Source organism: Eptatretus burgeri, chromosome 3 (genome assembly GCF_056783735.1).
Source record: "Eptatretus burgeri isolate ZD-2024b chromosome 3, Ebu_testis_v1, whole genome shotgun sequence".
NCBI lineage: Eukaryota > Metazoa > Chordata > Myxini > Myxiniformes > Myxinidae > Eptatretus > Eptatretus burgeri.
This window is the reverse complement of record NC_140963.1, coordinates 84842263-84867416: the sequence shown is the minus strand read 5'-3', so window position 1 is coordinate 84867416 and position 25154 is coordinate 84842263. Positions and strand designations below refer to the sequence as shown.

At 43.4% G+C, this 25154-nt stretch overlaps 1 protein-coding gene and 1 long non-coding RNA gene across 13 annotated transcripts in view; one reads left to right on the top strand and one right to left on the bottom strand.

Moving 5' to 3' along the window:
* The window catches only part of LOC147030343 (la-related protein 4B-like), a 146004-nt gene extending 135060 nt beyond the window's left edge, over positions 1 to 10944 (bottom strand). For 3 of the 11 annotated variants that reach the window (XM_085874278.1, XM_085874285.1, XM_085874288.1), the window contains exon 1: positions 10423 to 10795. Coding sequence is in view for 3 of the 11 variants with exons in the window: in XM_085874288.1 (XP_085730414.1) it covers positions 10423 to 10467 (45 nt within the window). In the remaining 8 variants the exon portion in view is untranslated. The other 8 variants (XM_085874277.1, XM_085874284.1, XM_085874276.1 and 5 more) reach the window with 7 other exon arrangements.
* The window catches only part of LOC147030342 (uncharacterized), a 31946-nt gene continuing 17685 nt past the window's right edge, over positions 10894 to 25154 (top strand). The window contains exons 1-2 of one of the 2 annotated variants that reach the window (XR_015056319.1): positions 10894 to 11012; positions 19822 to 19937. This is a non-coding gene — a long non-coding RNA (uncharacterized LOC147030342). Of the gene's footprint in view, positions 11013 to 19545; positions 19669 to 19821; positions 19938 to 25154 lie in introns of those variants that run through there. The other variant, XR_015056318.1, reaches the window with a different exon arrangement.

Genomic DNA, 25154 nt, shown 5'->3' with positions numbered 1-25154 from the left:
TGTGAACAGTATTACGGAAAAACTCCTTGACGGATTTCGACGAAACTTGGTGGGGGGATTAGTATGGTCCAAGGATCATGCCATTAGATTTTGGACTTGGTCCAAAATCTAATATGGTGGCCATTTTTGAAACAATATTTGAATTTTTTTTTTTGCATTTCTACATGTTTTAAGTGATTTCCAACCCCCCCCCAAAAAAAAATATTTTGCAGCTTTTTTTTCAACAAAATTTAGATTTTTTTTTTTTTTTGCATTTCTACATGTTGCAAGTGATTTCCAACAAAAAAACATGCCAAAATTATAATTGCGGCTGATTTTGGAACTTCAGGTGGATATACCCACGTAAAATCAATTTCTGTCTCAAGGAATGAATTATGACGAATGAATTGAGTTTGTAAAAGTTAAAAGGGAAAGTTGCAAACTATAACTCTGTGAGCACTGTTGACGTCAAATTGAATGAATAGGATATCAGGTTCACTTGAGTGACCTAGCAGTATTGGCGGCGGAGGTTTTGCACTCGACCGAGTGCTTCCCCTCTAGTTTGTTTTATTTGTTTGTTTGTGAACAGTATTACGGAAAAACTCGACGGATTTCGACGAAACTTGGTGGGGGGATTAGGTATGGTCCAAGAATCATGCCATTAGATTTTGGACTTGGCCCAAAGTCCAATATGGCCGCTATGGCGGCCATTTTGAAAAAAATAGAATTTTTGTTTTTGCATTTCTACATGTTTTAAGTGATTTCCAACCAAAAAATAAAAAACGGAAAATTTAATTTTTTTTCAAAAAAAAATTAAATTTTATTTGAAAAATATTTGATTTTTTTATTTTTTTTTGCATTTCTACATGTTTTAAGTGATTTCCAACCCCCCCCCCCCCACCCAAAAAAAGTTGGAGCAAAGAACTATAACTCTGTCAGCACTGTTGACGTCATATTTAATGAATAAGATAGAAGGTTCACTCGAGTGACCCAGCAGTATTGGCGGCGGAGGTTTTGCACTCTACCAAGTGCTCCCACTCGAGTTTATGGATGCTTTCCGATGGTTCTGTGATTTTTTCCTGGCGTATCGGACTTCGATGTCCATCGACAGACAAAATTTCAGCTTTCTACCTCACCCAGAAGGTACCAAACTTTAACATCAGTCAGTGAGTGAGTCAGTGGTTAAAATGAAATGTATTACTTGTGGGGTATGCTTACACATTCCAAGCAATAATGAACCATGCTTCCCCATTGTCTTGGGTTGTTCACCTGCATTCGATTTTTCATTTACGGATTCTTTCCCATGGCTCCGTGATTCTTCTTGGTGTATCGGCTTTGATGTCCATCAGCACGCAAAATTACTGCGCTTCCTCATTGTCTCGTGTTGCTCAGCTGCATTAATTTTTTTCATTTACGGATGCACTGCGACGGTTCAGGGATTTTTTTTCTGAGTATCGGCTTCGATGGCCATCAGCACGCAAAATTTCAGCTTTATATGTCACCCGGAAGGTACCAATCTTTAATATCAGTCAGTGGTTCGAATGAGATTTATATATAAACATTACACACACACATACACTCCCTTTTATCTGTGTGTGTGTGTGTGTGTGTGTGTGTGTGTGTGTGTGTGTGTGTGTGTGTGTGTGTGTGTGTGTGTGTGTGTGTGTGTGTGTGTGTGTGTGTGTGTGTGTGTGTTCCATAATCCCAAAACAATAAAACCAAGCAACCTGAAACTTTGCGTGCACACCAAGAAAACTCCAAGGAGGTGCAAGTGAAAATTGGGTGTTTGGGTTAATTAAAACACCCCTTTTGAAGATAATTAATGACCTTATTTAATTATATCCTTCATCAGGCGATCCTTGACCACCTCGCTGTCTGGGGTGTAAAGGCGTTTTGTGGGTGACAGAGCTGGGTTATGAAGTTGCCATGCATTTCGGCCTGCTCAGCCATGCATCGATTTTTTTGACGATAAATAGATGGAAGCTCCAGATATGAAAATATCAGCAGTTCCGACTGTTAAAAAAAAAGTATTGATTTGCTCAATTTGGACATTGCACGGGCGTTTCCGGGTGCATCATTGTGTCGACGGCAATTGGTAATCGATTGCCAAGTCAGGCGTTCTGTTGGAGTGCTTGAGTGCTTAAGCCACTTACCGAGCATTTTTATATCCCTCTCATGGTATAGCAGCATTTGGTGCATAGCTCGACCAATCTCCTCACTCTCCCCCCCCCCCCTTTTCTGAGCTTCACCTCCCTCCTTAATGCCACCCCCCCTCCCCCAACCAGCGAAGCGACGGGTTGTATATACATACATATGAACCGTACTTCCCCATCGTCTCGGGCTCCTCACCCGCATTTGATTTATCATTTACTGATGCTTTCCAACAGTTCTGTGATTTCTCCTGATGTATCGGTTTTGATGTCCGTGGGCACACAAAATTTCAGCTTTCTACGTCACCCAGAAGGTACCGATCTTTAATAGCAGTGAGTGAGTGAGAGCTTTAAATATTATATGCGCACGCGCACGCGCACACGCACACGTCATTAAGTGACCTTAAAATGGCGATGTAAATTTGAGAATGTAATGCGTCTAGTTGTCAAGATGACATATGTTGTGTATATATAGAGCAGGAGCTAGGTGACTTTTATTCAACATGGAAGGTGCAGATGTTTAAGAGTGCCAGTGGTGTAGAATAGGGTTGGCAGATCCCAGAAACCCAATTCTTAAGTTGCGCCAGTGGTGGGTGTGGTAGGTGGCGCCACCCAAATCCAAGATGGCCGTTTCAATATAGGCTAAAACCAATATTGTCATACATCAAGTAATACTAGGCCGATTCCAATGATCTTGATATGCATTCTGATAGTTTTGGGTATGCCTAATCTAATGGAGAGGGTGTCATTATCATCCAAGGTCAATGTCATGAGATAAAGGTCAATATCACAGTCCCTGTAATGTTTTAAATATTGGTCTGAGGGCTTAGGCATGTATTAGGCACCAATAGGAAATCATGTATGGGGAATCATTTCATGCTATCAGATTTGATCTTGAATCAAGGGGTCAAGGTCAAACAGGCATAAGCATTAGCATTTTCACAAATGGCTAAAGGTTCGCTGACTGACCCAGACATAGAAATCCTTAAGACATATACAGCTCAGATGTATGGGGCTAAGGGAAAAGTCATGACACTGAATTACCATCGCTATAATGTCTTTGAAAAGGCGTATGGACCAAAAGCTAGATCTCAGAATGCACTAGCAAAGCTGAAGGGAATTGATGGTAGCATGATTCCTCCCTGCGAATCAGAGATTTCCCAACACATAAAACGGTCATCATTTGTAGCAAAGATGTGGGCCAATGCTGATTTATCAGAATTAAATCAGCATCCATCTTCAAATGATGGTTGTGAGTTGCGTGAAGAGCAGTATGAAATCATTTGGTTTGATGGTCAACAGCTTCCAGTCACTAGTTCCAGAGGAAGAGGATCACTCACATCAAGAAAGCTCTGATGATGACCTCAATGTTTCTTCATCAGATGAAGATGGTCTATCCTCAGATGAAGACTAACTCTGATAACAATACCATTCATTGAACATAAACCAACCCTGTCAGTATAAAAACAGAATTTTCTCAATGTGGGTTTTATTTTAATTAGTCAATTATGCATATCCATGGTGGTGATAGATAAAATAGATCCCTAAATTTATAGAAAGTGTTAGATTAGTTCTATATGTATATATGCATGGTGGTGGTAAATAGGTTAATTAATATATAGAAACAGATTGTAGTGGGGCATTGTCATGCAAACTATAACAATTAACAATGTTTCTTTTCCAGAAAAATTCGTGCAGGTGGTCAAAATAAATTTCTTTGAAAATTCATTTTTTCTTCTTCTTTTTTAAGACTCACATTTTCCAATCAGAACACATTTTTGATGAGTACAAAATTATATAAAATGCCAAGTCACTAGATCTACACTTTGTGATGACTGAATGTAATGGTTACAAATGAACTATATATGTAAAATCTGCCATACCTATAAATCTAATTAACCTTGTTCTTAAGTAAGCTTTCCACCACAAATCCTATTCTTAAGGCCCTCGCCCACTAGCCATATCGGCCCCCAACCGGCCCACTCGAACTGCCCCACCTGGGCCGACTGCCACATTTGGCAGGTCGGGGGCCAGTCCTCTTCCCCTCTCCTCCTCCCAGCCTCTCCACCCCCCTTTCCTCCCCCTCCCCTCCCCCTCCCCGCATCCCCTCTCCTCTCCTCTCCTCCCCCATTTCCTCCTCCCTTTCCTCTCCTTCAAGAGAGGGGGAGCAGAGGGCATGAGGAGAGGGGAGAAGAGGGCATGAGGAGAGGCTCAGAGGAGAGGGTTAATGACACCTGACCTATCCAACCAACCCCACAATTTTGATAATGTTGAAAACTCGACGACCGCATCCGAGCATAGTCGACTGTCCCCAACCAGATGCTCGGGTGGGCCGGTCAGGGGCAGGTTGGGGGTCGATCGGGTCAGTGAGCGTGGACCTTAAAAAGGTCCCATGACACCCAAAAGTACGGAAATTTCATATATACATGTCCTATCGGAATTTTTCATCGTGATTGCAGATCTGACAATGTTTTTTCACAATACTCATTCTGTAAAATGTAAAATAAAAAAAAAAAAAAACAAACCTCTTCGGGAACGTCCCTAAAAATTCTACTGAAAGGGGCATAGCCCACATGACGTCAACTGCAGGATGACAAAGGCTGCACATAAATTACTCGGGTTGGTGGTCTACGTGATTCTATTGGCTTTCTGTGCGTTTCCACATTTGATTGGTCGACTCAATCGCTTCGTTCATTTCTGCTTTAAAAAAAAAAAAAAACCGAACATTTGGTTTTGAATAATGGATGACATGGACTTTCATTTGTCTGGTCACGACAGTGAGTGCGAGAGAAATGAAGGATTTTGGTCTAAATCACATGGAGAATTGTCGGATAACGTAGTCGCGGGAGGTGAAGTTCAGGCAGCTGGAAATGAAATACGGCCTTACCAGTTCGAGCCCGAAGCAGGACAAGCAGAGGAAACTGGCGATAAAATTCCCGGAGTTCATGATGGTCGGGATGACATCGAAGGAAGACTCGGAAATAACAACTGGTAAGACTAAATCCTATTCATAATTCAATAATGTAAATTCGACTTGCATACTGCTTGATATCAGAAATATTTTAGTGAGGTGACGTGAACAGCACAGCACAGCAGACATGTTTCTCCGCGGCGAATGAATCACAAGCAAGGACAGTGCATGTCATCGGCCGTATCTCTCCGCGCATAAAACGAAGCAATCTCGCTGTCCGTATACGATGAAAACTTGTGTACAGAACACACCTTGCGACACAATTGTCCAGAGTAGTCCGATAAATCTGACGTTCTGTTGCATTTTTATTTATTTTATTCCTTCTGTCATCATGTAGCACCAGTAGAAAACAATGAAGAAAAGAGAATAATAAAAGAAAGCTACAGCACGTCAGATTTATCGGCCTAGTCGGACGGACGACGGATTTATCGGACTAGTCTAGACTCTAGAGATAGAGTCAATCCACTCTGTGCGAGTTTCTGCATGCGATGTCAACACTGCGGTTCGCTGAAGTCAACTTTTTTAAGGGGCGGGGCATAGCAAGTTGTGAAAAGCACCAGAAATGTTCGAAATATTGGTCTAATTATCCCATTTTTGATTAAAAAAAAAAAACAAACATGGGTGATTTCTTCACTAGGAAGGTCAAGTTAATATATAAATAACCAGAAAGTTTTGGGTGTCATGGGACCTTTAAGGGTATATTTTTTCATTCAATGTACTTGTCCCTGTCAAATGACACTGGATTGGTATTTGCACTTTAGGCACGAATAGGAAATCATATATGGGGAAATCATTTCATGTCATCAGATTTGACCTTGAATCAAAGGGTCAAGGTCAAACAGGCATAAAATTGACCAAAACCTGTGATATTAACCTTGGATGATAATGACACCCTCTCCATTAGATTGGGCATACCCAAAACTATCAGAATGCATACCAAGATCATTGGAATCGGCCTAGTATTACTTGATGTATGACAATATTGGTTTTAGCCTATATCGAAACAGCCATCTTGGATTTGGGTGGCGTCACCTACCACACCCACCACTGGCGCAACTTGAGAATTGGGTTTCTGGGATCTGCCAACCCTACTCTACACCACTGGCACCCTTAAACATCTGCACCTTCCATGTTGAATAAAAGTAATCAAGCTCCTGGACTAATATGGGTAAGAGTCATGTTTTTCCTGTTTTAGCTCTGGCAACATTGAGCGTATGACATCAGCAGAGCAGTTCCAAGATGGCAGCTCCCTTCAAAGCATGCACCAGGGAGGAGCAACGTTCTGTCATCTGTTTCTTCAGAAGTGAGGGTGTGAATCCCAGAATGAAAATGCAATATATGGTAACACATGTTTATCACTGCAGCAGGTGTACGACTGGGACTGGAAGTTTAAAAGTGAAGTGTCCAGTGTGGCAGACGCTACTCGCTCGAGCCAGCCTCACACAGTCGACACACCAGAAATGGTTGCAGGAGTTGAGCGTGTGCTTTGGGAAAACAGTCATATTACGCTGGAAGAAGTGGTCTCTCAAATGAACATTTGCCATGTTTCAGCACACCACATCACTCGCAATATGCTGAGGTTCTGCAAAGTGTCTGCAAGGTGGGTGCCTAGACAACTCAGACCCGAACTGAAAGAACTCCACTTTTAAACTTCCTGTCCCAGTGATAAACAAGTTACCATATTGCATTTTCATTCTGTGATGGATTTCACTGAGATTCACACCCTCACTTCCCAATAAATGGATGACAGAACATTGCTCGTCCTTGGTGCATGCTTCGAAGGGAGCCACCATCTTGAAACTGCTCCACTGATGTCATACACTCAATGTTTCCAGATCTAAAACAGGAAAAAACATGACTTACCCGTAGATATAACATGTCATCTACAACTACATCCATTACATTCTCTAATTTATATCACCACTTTATGGTTACTTATTGACTGCCCCTCGTATATTATATATACAGGGTAGCCAAAAGTTACTTTACCCCTGATAAATTTCTCGCACTTCCCTCCGTCCCTTCCCCTCTGCCCTCGCCCGCTATGGTATGCGGAAACACTGACTCAGAAGAATGATGGAGCACATACATGTCAATGCCAAATTGCCAATGCCAAATTAATTATTGTAAGTACTGTACAATAAAACCTGTATATTAAAAGAGTTCAAAAACAATGCTTCACTGGGAAGGGGTAAAGTGACTTTCAGGCCACCCTGTATATACATACACATACACAACGGTTGTGGGGGTAGATCAATGGAGGAATTTCAGAGAAAAGTTAGGATTGAATAGTTATTTGGTCTGTGGACGTGTAGGAGACACTTTGATGCAATTTAAGTAGGGAAACTGTGAGCTTAAGTGTTCGTGTTACATGTCACCACACGGGGGGTGGGAGTCAGTGTTAATTCGATGGGGATGAAGGATAATTCCCCCCAGTATGTGACTGCCCCCTGTGACCTATTCCTACGTTTTTATATTTACAAGCCAGCCAAGAAGGAGTTGCGTTTTTATAATAACAACCACAACAATAACAAGCATGCAAAATATGCCGAGCAGGCACAAGCCCCACCTTCCCAAGTTTAATGTGAGCAAGCCACACCCAGAGGTGGAAGGAGGGTGAGGTTCGAAGGAGACAGTAGTGCGAGAGGAACATGGCTGGGACGGAGGATCTTGCTTTGCTCTCCTCTCAGCATGAAGAAATGGCTGCATGATTCTCGTGTCGTGCTGTGAATTGACTCGCGTACTGAGCAAGACGCTGGCCATCGGCTCTTGTCTGGTCATGAGAGATGGACCTCAAAGCCTTGTGTATGTCACCGAAGGGAGCGGCACCATTCTGCAGAGAGAGTATCGGCAAGCACGATCGACGAGGAAGCCGCATGGCAGTCTCTGAGCCTTGGCATTGCATACCACTCACGAATTACCTTTCCTGCTGCAAGACCGGCTCGGCGGCATTTTGGGGTGTGTGTACCCATGCAGGACAAAGCACCTCAATTCCAATGTTCCATAAAAGACCATCTCTGGACCAAGCCAAGAACCAGAATAAAGGGAGGATTTGCTTTTCTTTTGTTTCCCCTTGTCTGTATTTCATTTATCTCACGATTATCATTACATTTTGAATTACCCTTGCAAATAGTTATATTTGTCGTGAGGTTCGAGTATTAACCCCTTGTGCCGTGTGTACAAAACTTTGAGTTTCTGTATCATATAAACCAAAGGGTATCACTATCATTTGTGGTTCTAAATACATTAAACAAGCAAAGTTGTCAATCATTTTAGAATTCCTTGTATGTATAAAAATTCAAGAGCTTTCACTGCTTTTGTTTACAGATTTGTCTACCAGAAAGAGGAAAAACAAACAACTCAAACACCAATTCCAAGGCAGTCACTAAATCTCCTTTATGAACATGGCTCCCTAAATCCCCATCCAATGAGCAACAAAATGATATACACAGAACTAAACTAAACTACTGCACAATGAAAGAAGAAGAAGAAAAAAAATTAAAGTTTTAAAAACATCAACATACCTTTCAGTGGACATGGACCATGTTAGCAACATTCCAACCTTTACCACCGTATTTACAGCTCTCACCAGCTAGGCCACAGACTCGGCAATTTAGCCTTGCATATAAAACTCAAAATCTCATGGGCAATAACAACAAACATGGCAAATTACATCCCTTGCAATTATAGCACTTAAAAACTCCAGCACAAAGCGAAAACATCACGATTACAAACGGGTGTCTGCCAAGTTGTACTTGGGCATGGATGCGCAAAGTTATTGAGAACAAGTGAAAGACGAGATTTTAAAATAAAATAAAAACGACCTTTAAAAAAAAAAAGTGCTAAACTGTCCCATCCGGTTCAAACAATAAGGGACAACAAATCGTCCACACGATCTCAAACAGTGCTGATTCAGGTCCAAGTGAAGAACCTGTATCCATGAAACTATTGAGCAAATGACATGTAAAGAGGGCTTCAAGATAAATGTTTCAACACCAAAAAAAATTTTTTCAACAGTAATCGAACTACAACTACTATTACCACCACTCCAATTATCCCACCCTTTATTGGAGAAAATGGGGGGGGGGGGGTGGCAGGGGAATGGAGCAGATCCATCCATCCGTTGGGACCATACTCTGTGCAGAGCGTTGGTGCTGCCCAAGCAGTCTCCTTGGCGATTGGGTACAATCCTGGACGGGTCACCACTCCAACGCAGGATACCAGCAGGCTGGTACTCAATTAGCCGACCTCGGAAGGATGACAGGCAGAGTCAACCCCACCCGTATTAGTTCATCATCCGAGAGGGATTTGAACTCAGGATCCTAGAATCCCAAGCCCACCACCCGAACCATTAAGCCAACACAAAGCATAGGGAGCAGATCAACCATGGGAAAAAGTTTGTTCCAACTCTTTCGTTGAACCAGTTAGCCAGGACACCCGGCTGAACGACGGCACACAATGATGCAACACTCTGCCTGCGAATCATTCATCAGGAATCGAACCCAGACTGAAAAGCTGAAACATAAGCCTGCTAGACTCGAACACAATACAGAATCTCAAGGATGAAGCAAACTCTCTCATAATGAGCAGATTTATTAAATGTGCTCACAGCTGTTTACAAGAAGTGGTGGGTGGGTGTGGTTTGTGGTGGCGAGTGAAACTTGATTTAAAAAAAAAAATCAAATTTGAAGGATAAGAGAAGGTTGGATGATGGAAGAAGGTATAAACGAGTGGGAAGAAAAAGGGAAACAGGGTTTTGAAGAAATCTGATTGGGAGAAACGTTAAGGAACTCACCAGAGCAGACGCGTTGGGGTCAAAATCCTGCCGTGTCGGCGAAGCATGGCTGTTTTTTTCTGACAAATTCAAGTGTCTATACGTCTATATAACGTCCTTGGCAGCCTTATATTCAGCCAGCTTTGATATTTTGTAAAAAAAAAAAAAAAAAAAAAAAAAAATAGGTAGTTGTATTAAAGGACATGCTAAAAAAAAAAGTTCAACTGCATCGATACAAACTTCCCTTATCAAGGATAATAGTTTACAGTCACAGCAACAAATTAAGCGTCTGCGGAGCCCGCGTTCAACAACAAGACGGCAATCGAATGGACACCACTCGCGTTCATGCCTTGGAACCCCACACACACGTTCCCTGGGGTGGGGATCTCCGGGTCGCCAGGAGCCTCGGCGGGGCACGTACGGCCTCAGCCTCTCGAACCTCGGAAACGAACGCAGTGGCTCGGCCTCAATCCGGCCGAATCACCGAGGCATTTTGTGGATTTCAAAACCAGACAACGAGCCCGAGCACGATGGAGCTGTTAGCCTACCGGGCTGGGTGGGGGGCACCAGGGATCCAGCAAGGTCCGTCCCATGGGTACAGTGCGTTGCGTGCGCCGTACAGTGCGTCAACAAGCACGCAGACAACATTAAAACTCGCGGTGTGTGAGGCCGCACGTACAAGCCTGCGCACACCGCAGCACCATGAATCATTTCATCTCGCCGCACTACACTACTGTACGGCCAGTAGCAAGATAACACACACTGTACCGTTGCTACACTGTACCAGTTTACGGAATTACGTCATGGCTATCTGCGTGCAACCCTCCATGCGAAACATTTCCTCACAGATAAACACCAACGTTTCCCTCCAGGTTCCTTCCCTTCCCTGAGAAACCAAGCCCGAAGCGACAACTCACAACAGCTTACCCCACAGAAGGCGCAGCGATCCAGCAACTGACGGATCTTGGCGAAGCACGCAGCGCCCTCACCCATTGGTCCGTTCGCTCCGCCGCACTCAGCCATTGGTCGGTCACATCAATCAACCTTCCGTCCATTGGTCAGTTAAGGAGCAGCTTGCCCCCTGATTCGCCCAGGTGATCGTGTTCCAACCCCCGTCTCTCGATTCGCACGACTATTGGTTTGTATCGTTTCCTTAAATGTCGACTTTTCCACCCAAACTATTTCCCTTCGCTAATTTGAAGAAATTCCGATTAATGCTCCTTATATTTGTTTTGTCGATGAAGGTGTTTCCATCATTCCTACGTTTGTCCGAAATACCGAACGCACAACATAATTAATGTTCATTTACCACCCACCGTACATACAACAACAAGCCGTCAAATAAGTCTTCACACTGACAAAGAAGTCTTCAGCATAATAGAAAAATATTGGTTCACGAGCGCCAGCTAGAGTGACCGCTATATTGGGTAGTCGATGTAGTCGAAAAAAAAATTTTCGAAATTTTTTTTTTGTGTTGTGTCCTCGTTATGTGTGAGAAAGAACCTTTGCTATGGCCCCCTCCGTTACCTAGCAACGGCCGAAAAACCTCTAAATGTGGGGGTATTTTCACGAAAAAACAATCTGCAGCATTAACCCTTGAAGCTAGAATCATGAATTTTCTTGTGCTTAATCCTCAGGTCATTCTCCATCGAACGGGCCCATCGCGTCAGGTTCTATTGGGTAGTCGACTACCCATATCCGCCTACCGGCTTGTCTGTCTGTCTGTCCCTCTGTTCGGTCCAGTGCTCCGTTAATACAATGGTGATTTCGATTAAACTTGGTTGGTAGGTTCATACCATGACCTAGTTGTGTGCAAATGAGAACCGTTGCTATGGACACCACCGTTGCCTAGCAACGGGACTTTGAAATTTTAGAAAAATCATTAAAAAAAAATTTTTTCAAAAATCAAAAATCGGGCCACGGGCGACTGTGGGCAGTAGATTCAGCCATATTGTCAAAAATTTCCAGCCGGATCCTATGAAAACTGTCGGAGAAGATAGACTTTGAATGAACCCTGGTCGAAAAAAAAAAACGAAGTTTGTTATATCTCAGAGACTATGAGTCAGATATACATGAAACTGGTATGGTAGGTTCATGGTATGTCCTAGTAATGTGTGAGAAAGAACCGTTGCTATGGACGCTTTTGTTGGCTTGTAACGGCTGAAAAACGACTAAATTCGACTTTATCGACTACCCATGTCCGCCTACCGGCTTATCTGTGTGTCTGTCTGTCCAGAGCATAACTCCATGCACTTTGATCCGATCTTGATGAAACTTGGTTATCTGTTCTATATCAATGTCTAGTTGTGTTTTCCTGGATGAGGGTGTGCTACGCCCATTGTGGGCGGAGCCACGCCCAAAAAATAGCCATTTTAGGGGGTAGTCGGATTAAAAATCTATCTTCTCCTCGGGAATTGACTGAATGGAATGGGTTCTTCAGTATTTGAATAGCAAAATGAATTATCTAAAACTAGTTGTTGTCCGATTTTTCATTTTCGTCCCAATGTCAAGGTCACAAGGTCAAAAAGTTAGAAAATTGCGAATTTTGACATAAAAAAAATCATACGACCACCCAAACTTTGAGAGCTAGGATGACAATATTTTCATGCATAATCTTGAGGTCATTCCCCACCTAAAGTCTTGAAACCATTTTGCTCTATCTCGAACACCTTGCCCGTGGCGCCCCCTTAAAGTTTGTTTTTACGCCGATTTCATCAAAGTATGGATAATCCGAGGAGTGCGAAGTGCCATATAGCCTATATGACGTTGTATTGTTCCTGGAATGTTCCGGAGGAAGTTTTGCACCAAAGGTCATAATCCTTGACCTTTGACCTTTAAAGGCCACAAAGGTCAAATTTTTTTTTTAAGTTGTGAGAATCGAACCGGTTTTCGACCTTCTTCGACGAACTAACTCCAATAAGCTATAGCACGTATCCTGTTTCCTTATTTTAATGTCCACAACATTGTTTTGTGACCTTTAAAGGTGATGCAAAGGTCAAATTTTGAAAGTTGTTGAACGAAACCGGGTTTTCGACATTTTGCAGCTAATAACCCGTCACTCGTACCACATCATGTTGATAATTTTTATAACTAGGTCAAAAATTATCACATTGTCTCATCCTTGGCTTCTGGAACAATCTACATCGTCAAATACACTCGTGAACCATCGTCGTCTTCAAACTTGTTTTTTTATTTATTTATTAGAAACCACTGGTTGGCTGTTTTCCCACACATGCAGGCTTAAAGGAACCCTTAAACTTTTTGTTACAAAGTGTTTTATCACAATATTGTTGCCATGTACAAGTACAATTTAATTATACTCTCCCGCAAGTCCAAAGATACGACACGAACTGATTGAACGCTGCACGTTGATTTTGATGACCTTTTGTGTCGATTAGCGCAGCAACGTCCTTGGCAGGCTTCCAAATATTTCAAGGAAACTCCCAAATGACGTCACACCACGTGGATGGAAACTCCACGAACTCGAGTCACTTGCTCTGCCCAGTGATGGGAGATGCACGTGCATGACGAATTCGTACCGGTTCGTGCGTCGTGCTTGCTTGTTGGAAGCACCTCCTTTTAATATGCTCGTTATGCTTATTTTTATTTTATTTTAAGGAAAACAGGACTTTCCAAATGACGTACGAACGCAAACGAGGCCTTTCGTGCGTGCGCTGTGTGTGTTTCAGTGCCCACTTCCACTAGCCGGGACACTTTTAACTTGCTGTTGTTATTTTGCGAGAGATCTGTAATTGAAAGTATTTTTTTGCGTAATTTTTTAGTATTTAAAAGAAACAGTGGCGTGGTCAAGGTCAAGGTGGTTAACCATTACTGTTCTGCTCCTGGATGAAAATGGGACTCACGGAAACAATAGGAAATACGAGAAATATCCGTTTTATTAAATGTCATGTCCATTCACAGTCCACACCAGGAAACCATTGTGCGTTTCAGAGTTCAGACAGGCTTTAATCAAACTCCACACCACAACTGCATGTCAATGCACCATTTGCCTTATTCCTTCCTCATTCATTCCTTCATTAATCCTTCATTTGATCTCCCTCACACCACAACACCATATCCATCCATCCATCCATTGGGACCATACTCTGTGCAGAGCGTTGGTGCTGCCTAAGCAGTCTCCTTGGCTATTGGGTACAATCCTGGATGGGTCGCCACTATGATACAGGATACCAGCAAGGTGGCACTCATTTTGCCAACCTCAGAAGGATGACAGGCAGAGTCAACCCCACCCGGTGTTAATTCAACAGCCGAGTAGGATTTGAACTCAGGATCCTAGGATCCCAAGCCCACCACCCTAACCATTAAGCCAACACCAGGCATACTTCATGGTTACCAGGTCGGAAGTGGGTCCGAGTTCTCCCATCGCGTCCTTGAGACCCACACACTACGACCCACGAACATTTGGTGTCGAGGAGTGGGACCTTTCAAGCCCCTTGACTCCATAACATGAGGAGTCAGGATTGTGCAAAATTAATAATAATAACGGAGCATAGCGAGGTTGGAAATTAAATGAAAGCAGCTATGTCTAACCAAGACTGGCATGACCAAGTGGGTTTAATGGAACTGAGTGAAGCTGCATCCAAAAGAGACAATGAGGAAGAATGTACCCCAGGGGGGTGCAGCAGGGATGCTGGCAGTGCATGCCACAGGACAGTAGGCCGGCATTGCTAACCAGGGCCGGATTTATGTGTTGTGGGGCCATGGGCCCTAGAAGTACATGGGGCCCTCTCGGGGCCGCAGCCATTTTTACTTCATATATGCTTATAAAAGTATTCATATATAAATGCACCAACCTAGGCTGGGCAAAAGAAAAAACCACGGTTTATGTGTAAAAACATGTATTTCAGAAACTACTAGTAACAAAAGTTTATATACAAGAAACACCACTATCGATGAAAACAACGGAACAAAGAAAATAATCGCAAAACCAAAACGTGATGGTATCATCTCAAATCTCAATGTCGAAAGTTTTTTTTTGTCGTTTTTGCAGATATGATTGTATTATTGCACACTTTGGGGTAATTGCTACAATACATTTGCGAGATGCTAAAAACCTACAGAATCTTTTAGCTTCTTCCTGGCTTTGATTCGCGCAAAGTCCTCGATTGTTTCGCGTATGCTTACTCTCCTGAATAGTTCGTGTTCAGCACTCAGTATGGCCAGCAATGCCAAACGATCTTGGCCGATCGTACTACACAGATAGTTCTTGATCCTTTTCAATTTTGAGAATGATCGTTCTCCCGTACAGTTCGTGACAAACATTGACAGGTGTACCCGCAAAGCTATCTCCACGTTGGCGAATGCTGCCACCATAATCGTAGTTGTGGATTGTGGAAAACATAGTAGTTTCAGACAATTTTTCTGAGTCTTCTGTCTGCATCGTCTTGAGAAATGCCTGGAAATGTACAATTTCCGAAACCAGAGAAGGTTCCGGGTCGTTCGGGTAACTCTTGACCAGGTCTGCAGCGGAGTCGCGGAGCTTATCTGTCTGCATGGTCGTTATTTCTGAAAAGAATGAGAAACGTTGACGGAGTGTTCCATAGGCCTTGAGACGATCTCCAAGTGACGTTGTTAGCTGACCAATGATGGGTATGTAGGATGTGGTCCTGAATCTCTCTCTCTGGGCAGTAACTGGGTGTCATCGGCGCTGTCTACTTCATCATGATGTCGCTTCCTCCTTCGAACACGTCGCCGATCATCTTCGTACTCGCTGTGACCACATTTATCAATAGCGATATGTTCGAAGTCGTCGAACCGTTCCCATAGGTCCTGTACGAACTCTGTCAGTGATTCGAGTAGTTTCACTGCCGTGTTCAAATCGAACCCCGGCTTCTGTAACTGCTGACTTGTCGCGTTGAACCTCTTCAGAATTTCCTGCCATGTTACGAGCAGAATCACCGTCTCAAGTTTTTCCAATTCCTTCAGAATAGCAGATGCCTCATTTTTGGCCTCTGCGTTAGGATGTTCATCCATTGCAAGATCGTCAAGTACCGTGATATTTTGCTGGAATCCATTGGCCAGTGCTTCTACAGCATCTGCATGGGCCGACCACCGTGTATCTGACAAGTACTTGACGACTGGCATGTGTTTCAGTGCATCGTGATGTTTGCGCCAATGATAGGTTGACTTCACGAGATAAACATACAGCCGTTGAACGATACCAAACAGAGTCAGCAGCACACATCCCGATGAGGTTGTGAGAATGAGCCATGCAAGGAACAAACTCGGCGAATTCGCAACGACTTTTTAGGTGCGCCTGGATGCCGCGGTATTTTCCAGACATGTTGCTGGCGTTGTTGTATGATTGACCGTGACAGTCAGAGATCGGAATTTTGTTCGTTTGGAGAAAATCAAGAACTACGTCTGCGATCTCCTTTCCGGTATGATTCAGTAAGGGCACGAATGTCAAGAAACGCTCTACTGGCCCCTCTGGCAACACGTAGCGGATGGTTAGACATAGCTGGTCAGTGTGCGACACGTCCGGAGTGGAGTCCACCGGTATGGAGTAATATTTGGCCCTCCGAACTTCCGCTACAATGGCACTCAGAACTTTTCTACCCAACACATTGATTAGTTCGTTACATACTGTCGATGAGAGGTAGTTTACGTTACCGCTCCCTTTGTTGGCATGTTTCTGGAGATGTGCCGCAAGGAAAGTGCCGGACTTGCTCAGAAGCTCCATCACTCCCAGGTAATTTCCGTTATGTACCGAACCGATCACCTCGTCGTCACCTCGGATGGGCAGACCACGTTAACATAGAAACATGAGGACATCCATGCACCGTCGTAGCACTTCGTGCCAGTAGTGCTGCTCTACTCGTACTGACCAACTAGTCCAGCGTTAACGCGGCCTTGCAATGATTTTCTGCTGGCCAGGCTCGACATTGCCTGTTTATGCTGATCTGAATTACTGTGTCCTTCTATCGACTCCCTCGCGTGTTTCCAATCTTGGAACCCGGATGTAAATCGACTTTTAGTGTCTGACATGGGTGACATCAGACGGCAAATAAAACAGAACAGACGGCCGGTCTCTTCAGAATAGCACAGCCAACTGAGATCGATTTCTTCTCCAGATAACGTGTGTTTTCTTATGAACAAATTTTTTCTACAATGACGAGTTTTATTTCCATCACGGATACCGGAGTTCTTGTAGTCACTGTCTACATTACGACATTGTGCACTACCCTTCTCGATCCAGTAGTTTTGGAACTTCTCTGGTAGCTGGTCTGGCCAAAGGCCAATGTCTTTTTTATAATCTTCAGCCGTTTCGCTGTCGACTTCTGAACCACATTCTGAAGCAGAATCGTTTGAGTTTTTATCACCGCGAGCATCAGCAGCACTGAAACGAGGAGCAGGGCCAACAGCAGATACTGCTGACGTAGTCGTAGCTATGTTTCCCTTCGCGTTGTTATCCTGTTCATTGTATAACCCGACTGTGGCTGTTGTACTCTTAAGCCAACTTGTAATTTTGGGTAGCTTGTTCCTTTCGCTTTCGGCTGCTATGCTTTCCTTCCGCTTGGCCGCACCAGACTGGTATTTTCTTCCTCGATCACGTTCACGTTCCGCCATGGCTCAACCAGGTCCACACAAAGGCAGTTCCTACAATAGAAAGCAATATTTCAGCAGTTGTCACCTAACACGCCTTAATAATAATAACAATCGAGATATATTAACGTGGATTGATAAGAAGCCGAGGGCTTGTCGAGTATCTCTCCACGGCTCAGATTATTATTGCGAGGTGTGTCTCTCTGGTGGAGGAAACCGGAGAACCCCGAGGAATCCACCGTGTTTGGGCCATGACATATGATTTACATATGCCACCGGTAGGATTCGAACCCACTCCGCCGAATCCACATCGAGGTGACCAGCCAGAAACCTTACCACTCTGCCACCGAGACACACCTTATAAATATAATAAAATATTATCCGGTGTGTAATCTTGAATTACACAATTATAGTATAACCACCCCAGTACGCCTGCGCAGTACATAGCAAACATAGATTCAGGGCAGGCGTGTAGTTTTGCAAAAATGAAATCGAGACGGCCATAGCTTGCTGGGATTGGGAAAACCCTCACTTTTTTCGTGTGACCTATTTCTGTGGTAGACCTTAAGATTGCACTCTTATGATCAGTGGAAAGGAAAAAAAAGTAAGTTCAAAGATGTAAAATAAATGATAAACATAACCAAACAGATGCCAAATTAACAGGGATATTGAGTATTTGTTTTGTGATTCACTGACCATTTACACAAACTAACTAGATTTTTTTCACAAACAAACAAACAAAAGGGGGAAAATAGCAGAATTTCTTGTAATCTTTGCGTTTGCGCGGGGCCCCTGGGAGGCGCGGGGCCCCTGGGAGGCGCGGGGCCCCGGGCCGTGGCCCTGTGGGCCCAGCCCTAAATCCGGCCCTGTTGCTAACACAGGCTGACATGATGCAATTGGCAGCAATGTGTTCACAAATAATGGCGGGACAGGCCTCGATGCTGCCACACATGAGGGCTAAAGAACAATCGCATTCTCACTGGACGGGAAAAGGTTGGTTTGTCAGACCTTGGCAGAGAAAGTGACAGGGGGCACGAGGAGCCCGCCTGGTGAAAGTGAATGTGGCATGCGTGCTGGACGCTCAGTACGTGATGGCAACCTGTCAGGTGAGGGGTCAAGTAGAGGGGTCACCGGCAAAGGCGGAGTTAGTCATTTGGAGCCCCTGTCCCAAAGGGGCCCCATGCAAAACGCAAGAATGGCCCAGTGGGGGGCCCTGTCAACCTGTCATCACACTAATATATGCATTTTGACATCAGTCTGTCCAATCTCAACTAAACTCAACCAATAAAACTTGCCAAGTGGATCTGGCGAAGGTTGTGGTGACTTTACTTGGCCTCCTCACCAGAAATTCTGAAGGTGGTGCCACGCAAATTGGCTTTGTAAATGTGTATCGCGTCACGCCGCTCCCTGTGGTGGTGGGAGAGGGTATTACGAGTGACTTCAGAACCTTAAATTTGTATCACGAGTAAGAGGATTTCCATGTTATTTTCACACGACGTTACTTTTACCTCAATTACAAAAAAAAAATCCGAAGCAATTATCGTTTTATTGCCTCCCCCCCCCCCGCCGCATGGGAAAGGTGTATATACAGCAGCTTGAACGTCGTTCCACCTCATCGTAGAATTTTTCCAAGGATATCTCGGAATAATGACAATATAGCATATTCATATTAACATTAACATTAACATTACATGGATAAGGATAAGGATAAGGATAAATGTGAAAAAATGGATAAGGTGTGTGTGTGTGTCATGTTTTTTTTGTGGAGTTCTGCTGGAGCGTTCTGATGTGCAATCTAATTTTCCAAAATGATCCCCATGACCACCTGAGTTGATTCGTTTAATCAACTTCAAAAAACTCAGAAAAATTCACTTGTTTTAAACGCACACCGTGTTAAGGTATATTAAGCAGCTTAATAGGTCCTTCTACCACGGCATGGCATTCTAATTACAAAATAAATAACAAAATCAATGATAACACTGTAACAAAGCGTATATTAATTAATACTAATAATATTTACAGTTACAACAATAATAACAATAGTAGTATCATATGGCAATAATAATAATAACGAACATATAATCCCCATGCTGACCATAAGCACATTGGGGGGGTTTTGTGAAAGGCAAGCTCATGCTCAAGCAGTTCAGCAGGTTGGTGTGCAACAAGGTTTCTGGAGACTTGAGTCCCCACATCGACGAGTAACGACATGACGAGTCCTGAAAAAGGTGGTCACGTGGTCTGTGGACGCCATGTTGTTTCCGAATTTCTCGGCACGTTTTGCACTTTGCGTTTGTTTACATCGAAGATCACGATTTTTTGTGTTGTCTGCATTTGCTAATTTCTTGAAAGATGACGGGTTGCTGTGTCTTTGGGTGCAGTAATCGGTCGGAGAAGGGATTTCACGAGTCCAGATTCCCGATAAATCCTGAAAGAAGGAAACTGTGGGTGAATTGGAGAGTAGGATGGGAACTGACCTCCTCGTCATTTCTGTCAGGTTAGTCATAGTATAGTAGTCCCGTACACATACTTTGATTGTGGCTTTTTTTTTTTTTTTTTTTTTACTGTTGATTGCTTCTCACCGTTTTAATTTTGTCTACGAAGTCAAATTGAATAAAAAAAATCATAATCCGGTGCCAAGTAAATACAATATTATTGCTATGTGTATGTGTCGTGCTAATTTTTTCAGGAATATTATTGATCTCGGGGTCGATTTGTTGAAGAAAACACAACTTTAAATAGTCTAGAATCGAATTCAAATTGACCAGAGGCCGAGTAGTGAGTGAGTGAGTGGCACTGGCCACTGCCACTGGTAGTGGTAGGCATGAACATTATGAACATGATGAGTCTAAGTCCGATTGCAATCCGAACCCGGTGCGATGGCAGCACGGCGTCAGATATATGATATGACGAACATAAAACTGGAATATAGTCAGACTGACATGTCTGATATTACCCAAAACGGTGGAGCTGTTAGGTGTGTGTACAACAATTTACCTTTGCATGTATAAGAAATCATAGGAAGGTAGACCAGCAAATTAGAGAAATAAAGAGAAAGACAGAGAATATATATATATATATATATATATATATATATATATATATATATATATATATATATATATATATATATATATATATATATACACACATACGAGGTGTGTTCAAAAAGTATCCAACCTTAATTTTTCGTGCGTAAACAAATGAAGCTAGGGAGGCGTGGTTTGGTGCACGTATATAGGCGATCCTAATCCGTATGCATGAATATTTTCCCGCCCGCAGAAGCTGTCAGTCGCCGACAGACCGCCGATGAGTGAGGAAGTGTAAGTGAGCGCCGTCGGATTTTCGTTTTTGACAAAATTGCGGAAAAACTTGAACAACGCTACTGCATCAAATTTTGTGTAAAGCTTGGCGATTCCCAAGTGGAAACGATCTGCAAGATTCAACAGGCCTTCGGGAACGAAGCAATGGGCACCACACAGATAAAAGAGTGGTACAACCGCTTCAATGATGGTCGCACATCAGTGGAAAGTGAAGCACGTTCTGGTAGGCCCTCAACATCCCGATATGAGATCGTCATTGACCAATTGAGGACCCTGCTGATGCAGGATCGTCGAATCGTGATCAGAGAACTTGCTGACGAGGCGGGCGTCAGCATTGGATCCGTTCATTCCATTGTGACTGAAGATTTGGGCTTAAGGAGAATCTCAGTGAAGTTCGTGCCAAAGCTGTGAACGATCGAGCAGAAGCAACTCCGTTTGGAGATCGCACAGGACATGCTGGAGACTGTGAACAGCGATCCCATCTTCTTAAACACAGTGATCACTGGCGATGAGACCTGGGTTTATGGGTATGACCCAGAAACCAAGTTCCAGTCATCACAATGGAAGCATCCAACATCCCCGAGGCCAAAAAAAAACAAGGAAGGCCAGCAGCAATGTCAAAGTCATGCTGACCGTCTTCTTTGACTCCAGTGGCGTGGTTCATCACGAGTACGCACCACACGGCACAACCATCACCAAAGAGTACGACCAAGAGGTACTGCGTCACCTTAGTGACGCTGTGCGACACAAACGGCCAGACCTGTGGGCAGCGGTCAATTGGCAGCTCCATCACGATAACGCACCCGCCCATTCTTCACATTTGATACAGAGTTTCCTGGCCAAACACAACACACCTGTGCTTCGTCAGGCTCCCTACTCTCCCGACATGGCTCCGTGTGACTTCTGGCTTTTCCCCAAGCTGAAAATGCCCTGAAAGGGACCAGATTTCAGTCTAGAGAAGACATCATGCGCCATCCCAAAAGAGGCGTTCCAGCGCTGCTTCTGACAGTGGCAGAACCGTTGGGAGAAGTGTGTGGCAGCCCAAGGGGACTACTTTGAAGGAGATTAGTGTAAGTTTGTTGTACCTGGATAAGAGTATTTTTTATGAACAAAGGTCGGATACTTTTGGAATACACCTCGTATATATGCATGTATGTATGTATATATATATATATATATGTGTGTATATATCCATCCATCGGGACCATACTCCATGCAGAGCGTTGGTGCTGCCTAAGCAGTCTCCTTGGCTATTGGACACAATCCTGGATGGGTTGCCACTCCGACACAGTATACCAGCATGCTGGCACTCATTTTGCTGACCTCGGAAGGATGACAGGCAGAGTCAACCCCACCTGGTATGAATTCAACAGTGGAGTGGGGTTTGAACTCAGGATCAGAGGATTCCAAGCCACCACCCTAACCATTGAGCCAACACCAGGTATATGTATATGTATATGTATATGTATGTATGTATATATATATATATATATGTATATATGTATATATATATATATATATATATATATATATATATATATATATATGTATGTATGAGAAGAATTTAATAAAAGCATTGTGAGTTGCAATGAATTATGTTGACCAAGAGAATGCGGAGAAACAGGATTCTATGTAAAAATGACATACTTGCATGGTGGTTGAATGATTATGATTTAAAGAAAAATACAAGTAGTTTTTCAGTTTTGTCTATATCATTTTTCCTTTATTTATTTTTTCTGATATACCCGCACTCCATCCTGCATTTCCATTCTCTTGAACGATCTTGTCTGTCCTTCTTTCCTCGTTTTTCTTCTCACTTCTCCTTGATAAAACAACATGTTTAAACAATGATTATTGCAATAATTAACAAAATCATCAGAGTCTAAATATTGGATGAAATCATATTGAAAACGAGGGACACAGGGCAGGTCATGAATTGCACGACATAGCACAATGTACACGCTGTAGTGGGCAGTGAGCTTGTGCGTGGCACAAACAATGGAAACAAAATGGCGTCAAATTCTGGGTTGTCGTAACTCTTTTTATGTCGGGACTCTAGTGAAGACCAATTGAAATTTGGTCCATCGGACCAATGGGCCCACTAGTTTATAAAAATAACGTGATACCCCCTTGCCGTTCCTGTAGATAAATTTCAAATTATTTTATGTGATTAGAATAACGGTAACTTCCTGATCTCACGCCAGCGGTTCTGGTTCACCTCTTTTCTGGTGCAGCCATTTGCGTGATGAAAAAAGGTAATTTCGGGTGATTTTCGCCCTTTTCCCTTTTCATTGAGCTTTTTTTTTCGCTTTTTAGTACTGCCGGGGTAGTTTTGTTTCATCCTCTGGACAGGTGTTCTGATTTTAAAACCTGCAACTACTGTAAACGGGTTTGTCCATTTACGAAAGAGGAGGTGTATTGTGATCATTGTTGTGTCGTGACCTGCTTTGCAAGAGCGAGCTTTCGCAAACCTTTTCCTGGCCCGACATCACGTGACTGTATCATGGCCAGTTCTGATTGGTTACACGACGAAGACTGGTGGATGAATGGGAAGAGTCCTTTTTTAGAGGGTTAACAGTTGAGGTTTCTAGCCATGTTTGAGTCAGCGGGTTTTCTTTTTACTCTTAACTATTCAACGGGATTGTCTTTGCAAGTCCACGTATCGTTGAATTGTTTTCATAAACCAAATAATGTGGGAACTTCATGTTTTTGGTTTAAACATTCGGTTTTGATTTCACCAAACTAACATTCCGCCTCGTTCTGCTTCTTGTTAACTCTGCCTAGCTGGCAAGCTTTTTCCCACCTTATTCAGGTTCTTGTTAACTCCACCGAGCTGGCAAGCTTTTTCCCGCCTTATTCCCCGCCTTAATGTGAGTCACTGCACCTTGATGTTGAAACCATGCGGCTCGTGCGTGCTGGTCTGGGTGGAGGATAGGGTGAGCGCGTGGGTGAGTGCATGTGCACATGTGAAAGAGTGAAGAGAGAGTGAGTATAGTGCCGGTGCACATTGACATGGTTTGAATGGACTGAAAGGCGGTTAGAGGAACGATAATTGGGGAGGCCATTGTCAAAGAATTCAATTCCTCTTGAAGAGTTTGAATCATTTATTTATAATATAAACATCATGATGGCGGAAAAGACGCAATTAAGAAACACAATGCCAAGCAACACACTTCTTCCTCTTTTCCTTATAATGCATGGATCTTGAGTCCTTTTTTATACCAAATAAAAGTGGGGAGAGGTGAGATTGGGAGAAGATATCTGGAGATACTTCAGATATGGTACTGCTTTGACCAGCTTTTGATGGCATGCTCAGCATGATGCTCAAAAATAATGATCACTCAGCATCTTCTGGCAGTGGTTAATCAGAGGTCAACTTGAACTCTTCTTCTTCTTCTTCTTTTGGCTGCTCCCGTTAGGGGTCGCCACAGCGGATCATCCGTTATGATCCGCATAATGATTTGGCACAGGTTTTACTCCGGATGCCCTTCCTGACGCAACTCTGGTCACCTCTTACGACACAGGGATATGGTACACCTATTCTAACCGGGGCATACACTGGGCCCAGTACACTGGTACTCACTTTGCCGACCTTGGAAGGATGACAGGCTGAGTCAACCTCCTGGTGTGTATTAATTCAAGCGGCCAACGGTGCTTGAACTCAGGACCTTTTGGATCTCAAGCCGCTACCATAACCACTACGCCAACACCAGGCTAGAGGTCAACTTGAATTAAATGGCTGGAAAACAACTTTATCACCAAAATGATGATAAGGGTTCTAAAGCAGACATGTGGAAATTATCAAAGCACACATTCTAATAGCACCAGACTCCAGCTTCAAAGATATCAGCCATACTTCAGACACCAGCATATAATTATTTAACATATATGAGGATCCCTTAATATATTTTAATAAGCGAAAGATAATAGATAAGTCTATTCTACTGAATAAATATTAAAGATTATTTGGAAGACTAGTCGGCTTTGGAAAAGGGGTTCTGATGCTTACTTGGCAGACTGGTAACCTTCCAATACAGTAAAGAAAGATAAGGCCATTTAAAATGCAAGTGGATACATATTGTTATGGCCCTGGAGTTGTGGGGGTATCCCTGACTCTCCCCGGACTCACCAGGAATTGAGGCCATCACACACGAATAACTTCTTGCCGCAGCGGGTCGCTAATCGACCGTGAACGCCAATAACTTGACCATGTGACTCGCTTTCCTCCGTTTAACAAACATTTACCTCAGCACACATAATCTCTTTGAGCCTGGTGTTGGCTTAGTGGTTAGGGTGGTGGCTTGGGATCCCAGGGTCCTGAGTTCAAGCCCCGTTGGCTGCTGAATTAACACCAGGGGGTTGACTCAGCCTGTCATCCTTCCGAGGTCGGC